Source organism: Protopterus annectens, chromosome 2.part1, assembly GCF_019279795.1.
Source record: "Protopterus annectens isolate FY-2018-M chromosome 2.part1, PAN1.0, whole genome shotgun sequence".
In the NCBI taxonomy this organism is placed as follows: Eukaryota; Metazoa; Chordata; order Ceratodontiformes; family Protopteridae; genus Protopterus; species Protopterus annectens.
In genome coordinates this window covers 1,146,352,178-1,146,373,078 of record NC_056729.1, presented here as the reverse complement: position 1 = coordinate 1,146,373,078, position 20,901 = coordinate 1,146,352,178, and the positions used below count along the sequence as shown (strand labels likewise).

At 41.9% G+C, this 20,901-nt stretch overlaps 1 protein-coding gene across 2 annotated transcripts in view; it reads right to left on the bottom strand.

Annotated features, from left to right (window-relative positions):
- Positions 1-755: 755 nt before the first annotated feature.
- CCDC25 (coiled-coil domain containing 25) overlaps positions 756-20,901 on the bottom strand; it is a gene marked incomplete in the record, with an annotated part of 783,974 nt that continues 763,828 nt past the window's right edge. For both annotated transcript variants that reach the window (XM_044062680.1, XM_044062681.1), the window contains 1 exon segment: positions 756-1,384. In XM_044062680.1, the coding sequence (XP_043918615.1) occupies positions 1,355-1,384 (30 nt within the window).

The window sequence follows — 20,901 nt, the reverse complement described above, 5'->3', positions numbered from 1 at the left end:
TGCTACAGTCTCACCTCTACAAGGTCAGAACATTTACACCCATACTATGCTAAATATCTCAGTATCATAAACATACCTAAACATCCTTGTCTCCTAGGTCTCATTCTGTACAGTTCCATTACTGAACTTAAACAATTTCACATTCATTGGTACACCCAAAACACTGCATACAGCAGTTCAGAGTTAGCCAAATGACAAGACAAAATACAATAAAAAGTGAGATAAATTTAGTTAAGAACAGTTTCATTCACCTAAATAAAATTAGAGTATGAAATTACATCAAGAGGTGTAACCGAGATGATAATGCAATAACTGAATTGTTCTGCAGCTTGCAAACCTGTGTCTGTGTAGATACTGATTACAAGATTAAATGAACAGTTCTGAATTAGTCACATGATCATAAAGTATGGTGGACAGTAAATTAAAACATGCATTTGTTTTGCTTCCATTGATGAAAAACTCAAATCAAATCTGGCTTTCACTGAATCAGTATGAAACATTTCTTTGTAATTTTTTTTCCCAAAGACCTTGAGTCATCAGCAGCTCAAAATAAAATCATAATACACACATCACATGTGCTATCAATAAGCTGTGGGATAAAAACTGCTGGTTCAGAGAAGCAAGGGGACAACAGGACAAGCAATAATCTAACCTGCGTTCATATGGCAAACTGATCCTATTACTTAAAAAGGGTGTACACAAATCCATCGGTGTCAAAGATGTCTGCAATGCCTTAATACAGAAAAAAAACCTCATCTTGTCTAAACAACTTTAATCTGTAACATACAGGTACACATATAAGCAGAGCATAAACAGATTTTACTGCTTATTTCACCTATAGTTGATGTTTCATTCCAACCATGCTAGCATTTGTCTTGTGTAATAAAAGTTACAAATATAAGTTTGATGGCAACTTAAAATACTTTTAACAGCAATTAATGATCCAGTGGCAACTCTAAAAAAAAAAAAAAAAGTGTCATTTATAAAAGGCCAATTTATAAGTTGTGCCACCTATGTTACTGTTAATTTACACTGTGATCAGTTAAAGAATAGACCAATTGTATCATGTGTAAAAACAGCAAAACGTCTGCAAAGCTGCTGTTTGGTGAATTTAGGAGATGATTCTCGTACATGTCTTTTATTGTAGAAAACTGTTTCCCCATAAAGTAAAGATGAAGCCTATGTCTAATCTGTCTGCAGTGAGCCATTGCACAAAGACTATTGACGGTACTCATTTTCTGCATTACTGCCAACATCGATACGATGACCAGGCAAATACAGTAATTTTTGGCATTTTCAATGTCCTCCATGCAGAAATCCAGCGAGGAAAAACTGTTGCAGCATTTCAGTTATTTTACATGAACTCATCTGAATCATTGCCATCCTGCAGACAAAAAGAGAAGGTACATTTAGATTACCATGACAATAAGTTAAAACACACCAGTTTACAAAATAATGTACAATATTTTGCTCATATAATTATTTACAGCAGTTGACCATGAACATCTAAATTGGAACGTCATCATTTTCAAATACAAAATTCAGAAACATTAAATCATCTTTTGGCTTTTCCCGGTTAGGTGTCACCACAGTGGAACTCCAGTCTGCTAATGACTGGCAGTAGATTATTAAGGTGCCAGCTCGATGCCAATGAAGGCACGCCATGTCTTTCGAACGTCACTCGACCTCAGGGAGGACATGCAGACTCCACACAGAAGGCACTCCAGCCAAGAATCGAACGGGAGAACCTCTTGCTGTGAGGCAACAACGCTACCGATGCACCGCCGCGGCTATAATTCAGAAACATTAAAAAGAGGTATGTACAATGTATGTTATTGCCTGTATTCACTGATCTGAGTCATACTGTTTGCTACTTTATCTATCAAAGGTGTTACCGAGGTACAGTGGTGTTATTTAATTCAGAAACATTAAATAACATCACTATACCTCGGTAACACCTTTGACAGATAAGGTAGCAAACAGTATGACTGAGATCAGTGAATACAGGCAATAACTTACATTGTACATACCTGTTTACCTTAAACACTAATCTCATACAGTACTGTCTGCAAAGGTCAGCTGTAGACATAAGATGTTAGATTCATGTCTGTGTCAGATGGCAGTAGCTGGGGAAAGACTGCCCTAACACAAATGGTTAACAGCAGAACTAAAAAAGGTAGTAAATTACACTAAATGGTATGATACTCCAATTTTTCAGACAGTTAATGGATGCAAGCAAAACATATACATTATTTTTTAGGGAGAACAACTATAAACTTGAATGACCCTAGTAACAGGAAGGTTCTGGAGATCTGCAAAGGACTGGGAAAGAATAATAGTACACAAGCATAAACATATTCACAGCACTTAAACAAGGTGTGATAGGTAATCGGTGAGCTACTATATAAACAGCAAAGGTACCTGGAAAGTAAAGCTCTGTGCAAGTACCCTTAACAGTAGATCTTTGCGATACTGAGTCACTGTGATAGTAAATCACATCACAGTCATTCTACTGTTGTGCATCTGAAAAAAGCAGTGTCCTCTTAAATTCCTTGTGTAGACAAATGAAGATCTGTGCTGGCATCCACTTTAGTTAAGTATATGATTTACTATAACCTGCCTACCTGCATGCACTAAATGACAGCATAAAGCCACAACTTTATGGCAGAGAAGAATAGTTTCATTTTAGTATAATCAAATATAACTTTGTAAATTCGGTTTAATAATGTTCTTTAATGTATGTATGCAAAATAAAACCTCTAAGCAGCATAATTCATTGTAAAATAACATACGATTAGTAAACGTTTATCTCTCAACTATTAGTGGCACTATTTGTACAGTTGTAAATAGTTGAGTTCAAAGGTTTAATTTACTTCTTATATTATCTACTGGTCACCTTTTGTTTCCTAATATTATGTCTATATTACCTCAGTTTATTTAGATAAATGTCTTATTGTGTTGGCTAATGTAATTTACTATACAGTAGATAACCAGTTCTTTTTTCTTCTGTCATGACAGGATGATATAGGTGATTTATGTTAAATGTCTGTATAATGTTTTTCATTTTCTTTCATTGTATGCTGTTTTCTTTTTTTTGTCATTGTTGATGACATTTAAATCTGAAAATGCAATAAAATATAAGTTGGAAATAAATACATGGCATATGGTACATGCAGAAACTAAAACAGGAAAATAATCATACTAACAGACTGAAAAAAATAAGGCATGAAATAATGATCTCAGTTCTAAAGTAACAAATTTAAGCTGAATAAAGGATCTGGCCAAGGAACAGCTAGCAATGAAAACTCATAGCAACAGTAACAGAGTGAAATACTGTGTTGACAAGAGGTAGGCAATAAAATAACATAATAAATATATTAGGGGTATGTTAGAGTACAATATGTTATGTGAAAAGTTAACTGTAAAAGGAAATCCTGAGAGAAAAACTGCAACACTCAAAAGCATAAATATGGAGATTTCTCAAATGAACAAGTGCACACTGCTAAACAAATTAGTGCAAAGGATTAAAGCCCTGAGTTGCTAAGGGGCTCCATCCAGAACTCTTGAGCTTGAATTATTTTTTTCCCCACAAGTCTACTCTGCAACTTTGAGCAAGTCACTTAACCGGTCCGTCTTCCACGGAGAGAGAGAGACAATGGGGCCTAGAATGCTTACTTCATTAACAAATAAAGAATAAAATACGTGAATGACAACTCTAAGTAGGGGAGAGAAAGTATAAAACAAATATAAAGTGATTCAGAATTTTGGGTTAATGTCCCAATAGCCATCTATTTTCCTGTATAAAGCACAGGAATTTCTACAAAGGAAGCAAACATGATGCTCATTTATTTCAAAAGTAGCTGTTGCAAAATTTTAGTATGATTCAAATGTTCTATTTTGGTAATACCATCCTTTGAGGAAAAGAAGGCACCTCAAGGTGCTCATTTGAGCAGCTTTACTGCTACACTGACTATACATCTCGAAGAGTGGTGGTTGTGGTCTGTATACTTGCAAAAAGAAAAATCAGTGGTATCACTCGAAGTCTCAGAAAACCCACTGTGTAACAAGGTGTGACGTTCATTCTGAAATATGTTGCTCACTAATAAAATTCAAACTTTAAAATATGTACTACAAAATAATAAAATAGTAGGTAGCCCACAGTTGTTAAAAATGGAATATCCTTTACTGAAACGCGCAACCAAGCGATCCTAGTAGAGTATAATGAAAACCATCGAAGACGTGCATTCATTTATAAATAATCCGGTTATTGGGAGCAAGGGAGTGGTTACAGAGGGTGGTTGTGTTAAGAGCAATAAAAGCATTAAACTTATTCCTTTAAGCAAGCCCTCTTCCCCCTTAACACAACAGTGTAAACAAACTGTTGTAACTTAGAACTGAAACTTAAAAGCTAGAGACAAATTAAAATACACAAACAGCTTAAGGGTAACCTACTAATCCAAACTTTAAGAAACCAACTCACTAACAAAATGACTAACAAAAAGATCTACCAGTAAACATCTACCAGAATACATATTAGTAACTTATAAACTGAAACACTTTTAACAAAGATCGCTTTCGTACCAAATAAATCAGGTGTAAAAAAAAAAAAAAAAATTTCATAATATAAATGAACGTGTATAAATCTTCAAGTGGGCTGAAAACCATTGTTACAATTGCTAAGGTGTCGATACAGTGAAAAATATTAGAAATAGATAGTGAAAATATTAGAAATAAAGGATTAAGGCCTTGGGGATCAAGTGTGGCATCGAACTAAGAAAGCATTTAGTTTAAATTAGTAAAAATTTCAGAAATTATCAATGTCAGTTATTGTCATTGTAAAAGATTTACAATGCTTGATATTTGTTTATAACAATATTAGCATGTATAACATTAGAGTGTAATGACAGCATTAATCAGTCCCATATCAGACTTTTATCTTTTAAACAGTGAGGCAGTTTTCTGAGTTCTCGTATGCTTTTTATGGAACAATTCCCATTAAACAGTCAATTAATAAAAAAAAATATTCAACTGCTGGTTTACATATACTTTAGCCCAGGTGAAGCTGCTTAAATGTTCATTAAATATCTTGTAATATTACTAGGACAAATCAGCTGTGTACAGAGATATCCTGAGCACTAGAAAAGCTAATCACATTTCTCCCTTAATCAGTGAAATGTGATATGGCATTAAATAAGTCTAGATTAAATCAGATTTAGGAAGTGCTTAAACATAACTGAAACTACATAAATTTATCCAGTAAACAGTATGACTGCTGCCTGACTACACTCTTTCTGTCCCACTGGCATCCCTCAGTAGTGTGCACAACTTCCCTTAACCAGATTCAAAGGTAAAAAAAAATACTGAACTGTCTCATATCGCCTACTTAAGAGGCGATCTCTGCTTGACTTACGAAGCCATGTCTGACCCAGCTCTGTTAGAAATGCTACATCTAAAGAAATACCATTCCCTCCACACCACATTCTCAAGAGACCTTAACCTCATTACCACAATTATAGGTACGTACTAGGCTATCGGCCCAAGGGCCTAAGTAAGCCTAGCCAACAAAGTTCATTGGCTTACACCAACCCAAGAAAGTTAATTTCCTGTGCTCCTGTCAAGCAGAGCCACAGAAGTGATCCCCGGGGTGTATTTCCCATCCACTCATCAAGATTTTTCTTGGAAGAGTGTTAATAAGGAACTTTGCTTGACATAGATGGGTAGCTTGTTCCAGAGTATGGGAAGTCTCTGGGACAGGAATCTATCCCTCCAGCAAGTCCTTTTATTGTGGTGACAAGGTTAGGTCCCTAGAGCGTGTAGCTCGGAGGGATTGGGATTTCTTTAGGTGTAGCATGTCCAACAGCTCTGGATTTGACATAGCTTTATATGTTAGGCAGAGATCACCTTGGAGTAGGCGACATGCTACAGAGTAAAGCTAGAGTTTTTTGAGACGATCAGTGTAGGGCATCTGTTTGAGGCCAGTAATTCTTTTTTGTGAGGTACTTCTGTGGCCTTTCCAGCTGCTGTAAATGTCTTGTGAGGTACATTCCAAAAGGGGTGTTGTACTCTATAATGGGTCTAATGAGTGTCGAGTAGAGGGGAACAATGACCTCTTTTTTTGGACGAGAACCCTTTTGTGATGAGGTGTGCTATGTGGAAGGATTTCCTGACTACTGTGGCAATGTGATTATCAAAGGAGAGACTACTGTCCACCTGGGTCCCAAGGTCTCATCACACATTCGGTGTTAAGAAGACTGCCACCTATGTGGTAGTTCATGGGTACAGAGTTTTTACTAAAGGGGATAACAATGCACTTTTGTCACTGAGCTTAAGGCCATGGCTCTGACACCACGCATCTGTCTCAGTGAGGCCCTTCTGTAGGATGTCATGTCCACATCATTTGGGGACTTGACTATAACTCCTAGTCTACAGTCATCTGCAAACTTAGTTAGCCAGAGACCTTCTGTGTTAGCCTGTACTTCAGAGAAGTAGATACCAAAGAGGAGGTGTCCCAGGACTGAACCCAGTGGTAGTCCACTTGTCACTGGTTTGAAGTCAGATTTGGAGTCTGCAAATTTTACAGTGTGGGTTCCGTCAGTGAGCCAGTTAGAAACCCATCTTGTAACACAGGGATTCCAGAATGGGGGATGGTGTCAAAAGCCTTGGCAAGGTCAAGATAGGCTGTGTGAACCATCTTGCCCTCGTCTACGGCTTCGGTGACTGCCTCAAAGAAGTTGACCAGGTCCAGGAGGCAAGACCTGCCTTTCACAAACCCGAACTGGATGGGGTCCAGAGTTTGGAGGTTACCAGTGTCTTTTCATGAATTCCATGATGATATGTTTCATGGCCTTGCAGACAAAGCTCGTCAGGCTAATAGGGCGATAGTTCCCAGGATCAGTGGTGGCTTCCCCTTTGTGGAGCGGGATAACTGTTACTGTGCACGATTCAGTGGGCACAAAGCCTAACGTGAAGCTATGATTGAACATGGTGCTTAGGTGGGGAGCCAGTTCATTCTGAAGTTCATATAAAACACAGCCTGGGATGTTGTCCGGTCCCATGGATGCTGTGTTTTTGGCTTTAGACAGTGCTGCTTTTACCTGTGAAGTTGTGATTAGATTAGAGGGACTCCGCATTCTTCCTGTATAGATATGGGCCCTTTAGGGGGTGAGAGGGGGGGGTAAAGTTAGCACTGAACCTATCTGCCAGGATATTGGCAATATCAGTTGGTTCTGTAATCTTTGTGCCATTGTGCTGCAACTCAGAGCAGATCTGGGTGTTGCCATTGAGATTCTTGACATAGCTATAGAATGCTTTCTGGTTGTCCTTAGAATCAGTGGTGATCTTATTTTCATAGCTAGCTTTGGAGGATCTTATAAGGGATCTCAGCTTCTTGCTGAGGCTGACCAGGGAGCTCCTCCACTCATGGGATTTTACTCTCTTTTGCAACAATTTATTCCTTCTGTTGTAGAGTTTGTTTATGGCAGGGGACCACCAGATTGGCTTCATTTTTTTGGAGGGTAGCGTCTTGGTTCCGTTTGAGATAGCACAATCCATGCACTCATGTAAGTGTTTACAGAGTGCATTTGTGTAGGATTCAGCAGTCGTAACTGTATTGTCCATCTGCATGGGTGTGATGAAGTTCACCACTTTTGTCTTAAGAAGCATGAAGTTGACTTTGGTGAAATTATTTACCATGGTTTCCTTAATGGGGGTGGGGGCGGGATGTGGATATCTAGGGTGATTAGCTTACGGTCGGATCTGACCAACGAGGAGTTGACTTCAGGTGTGGAACACTGGTCACTCATGTTGGTAATGACTAGTTCTAGGATACTGTTGCCTCTGGTGGGGGCGTGGATAAGTTGATCCAGGGCACTGGAATTTATGAATTCCAGAAAGCGCTGAGCGAAGGAGTTGGTACACAAGTAGTTTTTCAAGTTAATGGTGGGGTAGTTGAAATCGCCCAATATTAGGGTGTTTGATTGAACCCTAATATTTTCCAGTATATCAAGAAAAGAGTGGGAATCCTGGGGGATGGTGGGGGATCTGTAGCAAGCTACAATTTGGATTGCAGTTTTGCCCAGAGTTAGTTGCAATTGGATAACCTCAGCTGCATTATGCTGAGCAACAAGCCTGGAGGTGTGGATATCTTTAATGAATATAGACACACCTCCGCCTTTGGTGTTCCGGTCCAGGTTAGATGGCCGAAAAGTGTGGTACGAGTTATAGCCTGGTAATGCAGGGGTGCTCTCTGGAGCCTTGAACCAGGTCTCAGTCACTGCACAGACATCGATGTTCTCCATTTTAAGGAGTGCCTCGAGTGAGTGCATTTTGAGATTTAGACTTCTAGCACTGAGTAGCATTACCCTCAGTTCTTACTTGCCTGTTCTTATTACGGTGGTGAATTGGTCATTTGAACCTTGCCTAAAAAAGGCACTATAGGGGTGGCAAGAGCCTTTGCCAGTATCCGGAATCCCAGGGATGACCGGTGCAGGCCATCTCTGGCAAAGCATCGTGGTCTGTCGACCATGTCATCCCAGGTAGACAGATACTGGATCCCCTTAGAATGACACCCGAAGCTTAGCCAATTGTTGAAGTCAATCATTTTGCCCTTGTACTGCAGTATCATTCTCGGAGATGGCAGGATGCTACTCAGGGCTAGGGTCATAGCTGCCTGGGCTACAAGATCAGAGAGTTCTTCCATGTCTCTTTTCATGTAGTCCAGGGAGGTATGTCTCAAGTCATTCACACCAACATGGACAATCACAGAGTCATACTTGTACTTGTTGTGGAGTGACCTGAGTGCATGGGTTATGTGGCAGATCCTGACTATACAGCCACCTATGACTAGTGTGTTGGGTACGTTGTTTTGCTTTATGGGCTGTGGTTGAGTGGCACACCGAGTCTGTGGGCTATGTGGCATTTGGGTTGTGTTGGTGGTGGGAGGTTGCTTGTGTTTCTGCTTTGGAGGTCTCTGTTGCTTGAACAGATTATTATTGAGAGCCTCAGCAAATGTTTTTGTGTTTCTGTGTGGATTTTGGTGGGGTAGGTTTAGTGGGACTATGTGATGAGTGTGGTGTGGTGCAAGTGTTTACCTTCTCCTCTTGACTATCAAGTTCAGTCTTGGTTGGAGAATGCTTTACCTCCAGTCTGGCTAGATAAGCGAATCTTTCACAGGTTGTAGTGTTGGGTGGTAGGAGGAGTGGGTTGTCTGTGTACATGAGGCAATTGCTACATTGCCTCAAGATGCCCAGATTCATCATAGACAAGAAAGAACACTGGGAGCTGACCCTTGGACATGCCTGAATAAAAAGTATTTTCCTCTAGACAAGTGAGGAAAGTGAGTACAAAAGCTGTGTTTCTCTAAGCAAGTAAGGAACTTAAGTACCAAAACTGTTTTCCTCTAGGTAATGAGGAAGGGTGAGTGCTGTAGTAATTTGTAGTTTATTTAGTGCTTACAACAAGTTCTGAACAAGTGCTGAGCACGGATAAGCAAATTCAAGTGCTAAAACTAAGAATCTGTACCTGGATCTTGTAGATAGGCTACCTAGTGCTTACCACTCCCACTGATAAGGTGGTTACCTCCAACACAGAAAGGCTTGGGGGCACAGAAGCTTACAAACACTCCTGGGCACAGCAAATCTGTATCTGGACTAAACTAGTTACAGGGAAGGTGGGATGCAAGTGCAAATGCAGGCTTTTAAACCAGAAAGTTGAGAGAGATGGAAAAACTGCCCAAATGGCTAATAAACTACAATTTCTAAGCCAGAAACCACTCTTGTGATAGATAGGCTACTTGGTGCTTACCACTCCCACTGATAAGCTAGAAGGCTTCCCTCCAACACAGGAAGGCTTGGGGCACAGAAGCTTACAAACAGTCCTGGATAAAGCAATTCTGTATCTGGATAAGACTACTTACAGGAAAGGTAGAAGACAAGCTTGGAATTTATATATATATATATATATATATATATATAGGTTCATAGGTTCATACTAGGCTATCTGCCCTAGGGCATTTATAAGTCTAGCCAGAGTGTGTTTGGCTTTCGCCACCCATTTTAAATTAATTTTGCTATGCCCTTTTTCGAGGTTAGTATACTGTGCCTCTGTCTAACAGTGACACAGAAGTGATACCCGGGGTAAACCTACGATCTCCCATCCACTCATCAAGATTCCTCTTGAAGAGAGTCAATGAGGGACTCTGCCTAACCTGGACTGGGATTTTATTCCAGAGTGAAGGGAGCCTCTGGGTTATGAATCTGTCCCTCCAGCATGTCCTATTTATTTCAGTGCTGAGGTTCAAGTCTCTTGAGTGCGTAGCTCGATGGGATTTTGATTTTATGAGGTGCAGCATGTCCATTAATTCCAGGTTGGACATGGCCTTATACGTCAGGCACAGATCGCCTCTGAGCAGGCGGTATGCCACTGAGTAGAGCTGGAGTTTCTTTAACCGGGCAGCATATGCCACCAGTTTGAGCCCTTTGATCCTCTTGGTGAGGTACTTTTGGGGTCTTTCCAGTTGCTGCAGGTGTCTGGTAAGGTACATCCCAAAAGGGGCATTGTACTCAATTATGGGCCTGATGAGGGATGAGTAAAGAGGCACGATGACCTCCCCTGAACTAGATGTGAATCCCTTCATGATTAGGTGGGCTATATAAAATGTTTTTCTAACCACTTTGGCCACGTGATTATCACATGAGAGATTGCTATCAACTTGGGTCCCCAGGTCCCTAATTACTTCTTCTGTACTTAATGGATTATCACCTATGTGGTAATTTGTGGGCACTTTGTTTTTGCCAAAGGGGATGACTATACACTTTTTGGCGTTTAGCTTGAGGCCATGGCTCTGGCACCAGTTGTCTGTTTCTATGAGGCCCTTTTGGAGGATGCTTGTGTCGGCTGGAGAGTCTATTATGGCACCCAGTTTGCAGTCATCTGCGAACTTGGTCAGCCACAGTCCTTCCGTGTTGGCCTGTACCTCCGAGAAATATATACCAAACAAGAGAGGTCCCAGGACTGAGCCTTGTGGGACGCCACTTGTAACTAGTTTGGAGTCTGACATGGCGCCAGCAATTCTAACCATGTGGGTTCTGTCCTTGAGACAGTTTGCAACCCATCTAGTGACATAGGAGTTTATATTTAAGCTGGTGAGCTTATCTATAATGCCCGAGTGGGCTACTGTATCGAAGGCTTTTGCGAGGTCCAGGTAGGCTGTGTGGACCACCTTCCCCTCGTCAATGGCTTTGGTGACTGTTTCAAAGAAATCAACCAGGTTTACGAGGCAGGATCTGCCCTTCACAAAGCCGAACTGGGTAGGATCCAGTGTCTGTAGGTCCCCAATATCTTTATTTATGAGGTCCAGGATGATCCTTTCCATAGCTTTGCAGACCAAGCTAGTCAGGCTTATGGGGCGATAGTTTCCAGGATCTATTGAGGCAACACCTTTGTGGAGAGGGACCACTGTTGCTGTACGCCATTATTTGGGTACATGTCCTGTAGTAAAGGCTGAGATTGAACAGTAGTTTTATATCTGGGTTTAGCTCTTCTTGGAGTTTATGTAGGATGCAGCCTGGGACACCATCTGGTCCCATTGATGCTGTGTTTTTTGCATTGGAGAGGGTGGCTCTTACCTGAGCATCTGAGATGTCAGGGGGGCAGCACTCTGCTGGGATAGGTATTTGCCCTTTTGGTGGGGAGGGGGGGAGAAGTTTGCGCTGAACCTGTCAGCTAGGATGTTGGCAATGTCTGTGGGTTCAGTGTATTTTTTGTCATTTTGCACTAATTCTGAGCATATCTGGGAATTCCCACCCAGGTTCCTAACATAACTAAAGAAAGCCATGTGATTATCCTTAGTGTCCTGTACAACTTTTCTCTCGAAGCTGGCCTTAGACGATTTTATGAGTGCCCGTAGATTTTTGCTAATACTGATCAGAGATGCCTTCCCTTTTTGGGATTTTGCTCTATCATGTAGTAGCTTCCTTTTTCTATTGTATAGTTTGTTTATGGCTGGGGTCCACCAGACAGGACGTCTGCCTTTGGAGGATTGGGTCTTGGTTTTATTTGGGATTGCATGATCCATGCATTCCTGATGGTGTTCATAGAATGCGTTTATAAAGGATTCTGCGGTCTGGGCCGTATTTTCCACAGGCCCGGGGGCTTTAAGGGATTCCACCTCAGTTTTGAGGAGTGTGAAATTTGCTTTAGAGAAGTTTTTCACTGTGGTTTTCCGGGCAGGGGGTGGGGTCGGGATGTGAATATCCAGTGAGATTAGTTTATGGTCTGATCTTACCAGTGAGGGATACACTTCTGGTCTGGAGCATAGAGTCCCCATGTTGGTGATGATCAGGTCCAGTATGTTTTCCCCTCTTGTGGCAGTGGTAACAAGTTGTTCCATAGCATTTGAGTTTATAAATTCTAGGAACCTTTGAGCTTGGGTGTTGGAGCTAGAGTAATGCTCCCAGTCTATGTTTGGGTAGTTGAAGTTGCCCAATATAATGGAGTTTGGAGAGACCTTCATATTTTCCAGTGTTCTCAGGAAGGCCGAGTGGGGTTCCTGGGTTTGGGAGGGTGGTCTGTAGCAGGCTATAAACTGGAAGGCAGTTTTACCCACTGTTAGTTGCACATGGATAGTCTCTGATGCTTCGTGCTGTGCCACCAACCTGGAGGTGTGGGTATCTGACGAATATTGATACTCCCCCTCCTTTTGTGGTTCGGTCCAAGTTTTGGGGCCAAAAAGCATGGTATGAGGTATAACATGGTAGTGCTGGGGTGCTCTCGGGAGCCTTGAATCAGGTTTCTGTTACTGCACAGATATCAATGTTCTCCATGCTAAGGAGAGTTTCGAGTGTGTGCATCTTGAGGTTTAGACTTCTGGCGTTGAGTAGCATTCCTCTTAGTTTCTTATCCCTTGTGACACCTATGGAGGTGGGTTTGTCTTTTGAACCTTGCCTAAAAAAGGCACTATGGGGGTAGCAAGAGCCTTTGCCAATATCCGAAAGCCCAGGGGTGACAGGTGCAAGCCGTCCCTAGCGAAGCATCGTGGCTTGTCGAGCATGTCATCCCAGGATGACAGGCACTGGATCCCCTTTGAATGACACCAATACTTAAGCCAATTGTTGAAATTGATCATCTTGTCTTCATATTGTGGCATCATTCTTGGTGAGGGTAAGATGCTACTCAAGGTCAGGGTCATACCGGCCTGGGCCACATGCTCAAAGAACTCCTCTATGTCTCTTTTCATGTAGTCCAGGGAGGTACGTCTCAGGTCATTCACACCAGCATGGACAATGACTGAGTCATATTTGTACTTGCCTTGGAGTGACCTGAGTGCTTGTGTTATGTGGCGGATCCTAGCGCCAGACAGGCAGCTCACCGTGACCTTCTCCTTGCTCAGCCTGGTGAGCGGGACGTCAGTGTGCCTGACGACAGTCACCTATTACAAGTTTATCAGGTGTGTTGTTTAGCCTTAAGGGCTGTGACTGTTAGTACTTCTGTTTTGCAACTTGCTTAAGTGTATAACCCCACCTGTACAATTTCTATGCTGTCGCAGTCATTTCCTAGAGTGTAGTTGTAGGTTTGCTTACTTTATGGAATTAACCACCTTTTACTGATAAACTTGCTGCATTTTACGGTTTACAATTTGAAAATGCACTGTTTCAGCTTGGCTTCGTCTGATTTTATTAAACAGCTTACTAGAACACATTGCTCTTACTGCTTTTAAATTGCTTAAGTGCACAACTTCACCTGTGAAATACATATGCTGTCTTGGTCATTTCCTATTTACTGTGCAGCTGTAGGTTTAATTACTTTAAAGATGTAATGACCTTTTACTGTTGAACTTCCTGCATTTTACGGTTTACAATTTAAAAATGCACTGTTTCAACTTGACTTAGTTTGATTTTTTTAAATAGCTTACTAGAACACATGGCTGTTAATGCTTTTAAATTGGTAATGAGTGCTCTCATCGGTATTCAGCCGATGTGCTGTTTCAACACGCTAGTTAGATTTTACAACTTAGCTTAATTTGAGTGTCTATTTTGTTACTGTATTGTGTGGAAACTGAGTGATGTCCTTTTACCATGTTGCTCAGTTCTGTTAGCATGCATTACTGAGTAGTAACAAATAGCTAGAAAAGTTTACTGTCAATGAATTACTCTGCATTCTGTGAAATTAAGGTGGTAACTGACAGAAATTCCTATTACTGAACAGGGTGATTTTCTTATTAAATTATAACTGCTTGTTCCTTAACTAATTTATTTAAGTACTGCTTAGCTAAAGTACTTAAATTGTGGTATTTCCTTGTCTGTTGCTTATTCCCACTTTTTTACTTCACCTACCCCCATTTCTGGCTTCATATTAACATCTCTCTCTCCTTACAGTCCCTTAACCACATTCAAAGGTCCAACAAAAAAAAAAAAAAAGTAACTGCCTGCATACAAGAACACGGAGAGCGGAACCCCATACAAACCAGTAAAAGCTACTTCAAGTCCTACTTTTATCAACAGACTGTGAGCAGTGTAGGTCTTCTCTCTGTGATACTCCTATGGATTCTTCTGTTGTGCACACTGCTAGACCCGTCCCCCTTTTCCTCCCATTTATCGTAACAAATATATACATTTTTCCAAAGCTTTGCATTTATTTTATATTTCATCTTGTATATAACACTTATTTTATATTCCTATATTTTATTCTTTCATTTATTGTAACAGACATACAGTTTCCCAAAGCTATGCATTTATTTTATATTCTACTTCCCTGATGCTCTACTAAATCTGGTTTTGAATTCACACAGATAAACAGACACCTTTAGGTACTGACCTGGGCTAGCTGGTTGATTGTTTTTCTCTTCTCACAGTTTTCTCCAAGCCCTGGCTCTTAGCCCCATCCCTTCTCGTGGTCTGCTAACAATTTTATTGTAAGCTTCCCAGCCCTGTCAATCCTGTCTATTCTCTCTCTCTTCCTCTTGACTTTTTACTTATTCCTCCCCTGAACTGCGAAGTCAACTTCAAATAATAATAACCTCTGCCTGACTACACACGCTCTGTCCCACAGGCGTCCCTCAGTAGTGTGCACAACTAAGTACCATTTGTGATATAAAAGATTCAATATCTGCTCCCGTTTAATTTCTAACATTCTCTCTAACTCAGACTTTGTACACTAACAACCCTTTGAGCTTTGTAATATTCCAGTGTTTTCAACACATGTACACGTGTATTTAAATAGTTTCTGCCACTTACAACTGTTGGTTTCCTTTTCGCCTTCAAGTGAAGGCGGGCGCCACCCGCTCCATTCGCCCTAAGCTTTACTACTAGCTCACTCATCTCTCCTACCCCCTTTCCCACCCACCCTCTCTTTTATTACATTTATACTTTCTGTAACTCCACCTTGATCAATACCATACCTCATATCATTAACAACCACTTCCACTCTCCTGCCACTGCCCCTCCTGTAACACAACACTTTCCACCACCTCTTTTAGCATATACAACCAACTCCAATCCCTAAAATCCAATATCAGTCACTTACTAAGACTCTTATTTATCTCACTTGTCCATACGACTTTACTACTCTTATTATCCCTCTCCACCACCATACACTCCAGAGTAAATACATTTCCTCCAACATCCACAACACTAGCTACACATCTACAACATAGTTTAGTTACTCCAACATATCTAGTCAAACCACAACTTATAGGTTCATAGGTAGATACTAGGCTATCTGCCCTAAGGCATTTATAAGCCTAGCCAGAGTATATTTGGCTTCCGCCTCCCTATTAGATTAGCCTACTGTGCCCTCTGCAAAGTAGGTCACTGAAGGTACCCTTTTAAGATTAGTTTACTGTGCCTCTGTCTAGCAGGGACACAGAAGAGATCCCAGGGGTGAATTTGCGATTTCCCATCCACGTGTCAAGATTTCGCTTGAAGAGGGTCAGCGAGGGACTATGTTTAACATGAATTGGGATTCTATTCCAGAGTGAGGGGAGCCTCTGGGAAATTAATCTGTCCCTCCAGCATGTCCTATTTATTTTTGTGCTGAGGTTTAGGTCCCTGGAGCGTGTAGCTCTAAGGGACTTGGATTTTTTGAGGTGGAGCATGTCCATTAATTCTGGGTTTGACATGGCTTTGTATGTCAGGCACAGATCGCCTCTGAGTAGGCGGTAAGCAACTGAGTAGAGCTGGAGTTTCTTTAGTTGAGCTGCATAGGACATCTGTTTGTAGCCCATGATCCTCTTGGTGAGGTACTTTTGGGGTCTCTCCAGTTGCTGCAGGTGTCGGGTAAGGTACATCCCAAAGAGGGCATTGTATTCAATTATGGGCCTGATGAGTGACGAGTAGAGGGGCACAATGACCTCTCGATCTAGATGCGAACCCTTTTGTGATAAGGTGGGCTATATAGAAGGTCTTTCTAACCACTTTGGCAACATGATTATCAAAGGAGAGATTACTATCTATGTTGGTCCCCAAATCTCTAATTACTTCTTCCGTACTTAATGGATTACCACCTATGTGCTAATTTGTGGGCACCTTGTTTTTTCCAAAGGGGATGACTATGCACTTTTTAGCATTTAGCTTGAGGCCGTGGCTCTGGCACCAAGCATCTGTCTCTGTGAGACCCTTTTGGAGGATGCTTGTGTCAGCTGGAGATTCGATTATGGCCCCCAGTTTGCAGTCATCTGTGAACTTTGTCAGCCATAATCCCCCCGTGTTAGCCTGAACCTCAGAGAAGTATATACCGAACAAGAGAGGTCCCAGAACTGAGCCCTGTGGGACACCACTTGTAACTGGTTTGGATTCGGACATGGCACCTGCGATTCTGACCATGTGGGTTCTATCTCTGAGCCAGTTTGCAACCCATCTTGTGATATAGGGGTTGATATTTAAGCTGGTAAGCTTATTTATGATGCCCGAGTGAGGTATTGTGTCGAAGGCTTTTGCGAGGTCCAGGTAGGCTGTGTGGACTACCTTGCCCTCATCTATGGCTTTGGTAACTGTTTCAAAGAAATCAACTAGGTTTAAGAGGCAAGATCTGCCCTTAAAGCCGAATTGGGTAGGGTCCAGTGTCTGGAGGCTCCCAATGTCTTTGTTTATGAGTTCCATGATAATACGCTCCATAGCTTTACAGACCAGACTAGTCAGGCTTATGGGGCGATAGTTTCCGGGGTCCGTTGTGGCACCACCTTTGTGGAGTGGGGCCACTGTAGCAGTACGCCATTCTTTGGGTACATATCCTGTAGTAATGCTAAGTTTGAACAGTGACTTAATGTGAGGGTTCAGTTCTTCTTGGAGCTCATGTAATACACAGCTTGGGACACCGTCCGGTCCCATAGATGCTGTGTTTTTTGCTTTGGAGAGGGCAGCTTTCACCTGTGCATCTGTGATGTCAGGGAGGTTACATTCAGTTGGGATAGGCATTTGCTCCTTTGGGAGGGAAGGGGAGGAGAGGTTTGTGCTGAATCTGTCTGCCAGGATGTTGGCTATGTCTGTAGGTTCGGTATATTTTGTACTGTTATGCAACAATTCAGAGCATATCTGGGAGTTTCCGCCCATGTTCCTGACATAACTAAAGAAGGCCTTGTGATTATCTTTAGTGTCTAGGGCAATTTTTCTTTCGAAACTGGCCTTTGATGATTTTATGAGGGATCAAAGTTTCTTGTTAATACTGATCAGAGATGCCTTCCCTTTTAGGGATTTTGCTCTGTCATGTAGTAGCTTCCTCCTTCTGTTGTATAGCTTATTTATGGCCGGGGTCCACCAGACCGGTCACCTGTTTTTGGAGGAGCGAGTCTTGGTTTTATTTGGGATAGCACGATCCATGCATTCCTGCAGGTGCTCATAGAATGCATTTGTAAAGGGTTCTGTGGATTGGGCTGTATTATCCTCTGGCCCAGGGGCTTTGAAGGATTCCCCCTCAGTCTTGAGAAGTGCAAAGTTGGCTTTTGAGAAATTCTTTACAGTGATTTCCTTGGCTGGGGGTGGGGACGGGATATGGATGTCCAGGGAAATTTGTTTATGGTCTGATCTTACCAATGAGGGGTTTACCTCTGGTGTGGAACAGAGTCCTCATGTTGGTGATGACCAGGTCCAATATGTTGTTCCCTCTTGTGGGAGTGGTGACCAGTTGTTCCATTGCGTTAGAGTTTATAAATTCAAGGAACCGTTGGGCGAGGTTGTTTGGGCTTGAGTAGTTTTCCCAGTCAATGTTTGGGTAGTTGAAGTCACCCAATAACATAGTGTTTGGAGAGACCTTCATATTCTCCAGTATTCTCAGGAATGCCAAGTGGGGTTCCTGTAATAGGGAGGGTGTCTGTAGCAGGCTACAAACTGAAAGGCAGTTTTGCCCGATGTTAGTTGCACATGGATGGTTTCCGATGCTTCGTGCAGAGCCACTAACCTGGAGGTGTAGGTATCTTTGATGAATATAGATACTCCCCCTCCTTCTGTGCTTTGTCCGAGTTTTGGGGCCGAAACGCATGGTATGAGTTATAACCTGGTAGTGCTGGGGTGCTCTCAGGAGCCTTGAACCAGGTTTCTGTTACTGCACAGACACTGATTTTCTACATACTGAGGACAGCCTCGAGTGCGTGCATCTTGAGGTTTAGACTTCTGGCATTGAGTAGCATTACCTTTAGTTTTTTTATCCTTGGGTTGTCTATGGAGGTGGGTTCGTCCTTTGAGCCTTGCCTAAAAAAGGCACTATGGGGGTGGCAAGAGCTTTGGCCAGTATACGAAAGCCTAAGGGTGACAGGTGCAAGCCGTCCCTAGCGAAGCAACGTGGCTTGTCAAGCATGTCATCCCAGGCTGACAGACACTGGATCCCCTTTGAGTGACACCAATACTTTAGCCAATTGTTGAAACTGATCATTTTGTTTTTATATTGTGGCATCATTCTTGGTGAGGGCAAGATGCTAATCAAGGTCAGGGTCATACCAGCCTGGGCTACATGGTCAGAGATCTCCTCTAGGTCTCTTTTTATGTAGTCCAGGGAGGTACGTCTCAGGTCATTTACACCAGCATGGACAATGATGGAGTCATACTTGTACTTGCTTTGGAGTGACCTGAGTGCTTGCAATATGTGGCAGATCCTGGCACCCGACAGGCAGCTTACAGTGACCTTCTCTTTGTTCAGTCTGGTGAGCGGGACGTCAGTGTGCCGGACAATAGAGTCCCCTATAACAAGTGTATTTGGTGTGTCGTTTGGCCTTAAGGGCTGTGACTGTGAGGCACACTGATTTTGTGAGATATGTGATTTGTGGGTATTGTTGAGGGGTGGCTGTTGCTTGGATATCTGCTTAGGAGGTCTTTGCTGTTTAGGCAGATTTTTATTTAGAGCCACCGAGTATGTTTTTGTGTGTTTATGTGTTGGGTATGCAGATGCAATAGGTCTATGTGAGACTGGATTTGTGGTGTGGGTGGTTACCATTTCCTCCTGACTGACTGTGCCAGTCTTGGGTTGAGAGAGCTCTGCCTCCAGTTTGGCTGTGTAACTGCATCTCTCACAAGTATTAGAGTTTGTTGGAAGGAGGAGAGGGTTGTCTGTGTACATAAGGCAATTGTAACATTGCCTCAAAATTCCCAGATTCACCAGCTGGACTGGAGAGTAGCCTTGAAACTGACCCTTGGACATACCAGATTAGTATAGGGAACTGGTTTTTTACTGATCAGATTAGGGAAGGGAACTGATTTTTCACTTAATCAGGAAGGACCAATCGGGAGTCTAATACTTATGAGAAGTCAAGGAGGGTGTAGTGCTATAGTTAGTGTTTCCTTATAAGAGCTGAGCAAGTGCAGGGCTTTAGAAAGGGAACAGAGTGATTACTTTGAGAGTTTGAACAGTTCTAAGGGAAAATGTGAAGAGCAGACTTTGTGGAGCCTGGAATAGTTTAAACCTGTTTAGGTGGCGCTGCCCGACGCTGCTCAGTGCGCAAAACCGCGTAAAAGAGAGTTGTAGGGTTTTAAGAGAGAGATCAAGGAGTTTAGAATTGACCCAAAATGGAAAATAAAACTACAGCTTCTAGGTAGTAACCACTCCTCCAGGGACAGGCAGGCTGTTCAGTGTTCACCACTCCCACTGGTGAACACAGAGACTTCCCTTTAGCCCAAGTAACCACTGGCCTTCTAGAAACTTCCAAACAGTTCAGAACAGCAAATCTGTAACTGAACTTTCTTAACTTTCAGAAAGTGGGAAAAAAGCAAGATTTGTTTTTGTTTTTTTTTTCTTTTTGTTGTAGTTTAAAGGTAGCAGAGATACACTAGCAGCAAAATAATCACAACAGTGCAATAAATGACCCCACACTTGAGTGCTAGGCCAAAATCAGGTAAAATGCAGTTTTTTAGAGAAAAAAACGATTTTAAATTAAGTGCAACACAGGAAATGCAGTAAACAGGCTCTAGATGTGTTCCAAGTACTGTTACTGTTACAGATATAAACTTTAGCAAGCCAGAAAATGCCAAAAAGTAGGCGGCAAAGCAGTAAAACTTAACAAAAAATCAGAAGAAAATACTTAAAATCACAAAAGTGGCTCCTTTTCTTCTCTCAGCGTTTTCTCCCCTTGGTAGGTGCTTCAGCAACAACTAGCAAGCCTGAAAAGACCTTTCCCCCCACAAATACTAAAATGAAATTAACACAAAACTATTCACATATACCTTCGCTACAAACACTCCAACCAAAGACACTACATCTTCTCCTAGCATTAACTCAGTGTGGAGATGTCCACCCGAAATCTGGTCCAAATAAATTGCCAAAAAACACTCATTCCTCTAAAACCCATGATTTATATTTTGTAACAATTAATGCAAGAAACCTCTGCAACAAAATTACTGAATTCCAGTCCTGGCTTTGTCACCATTCACCAGACATAGCAGCAATAACTGAAACCCGGCTTAAAAAACACACCTGACACCGAAA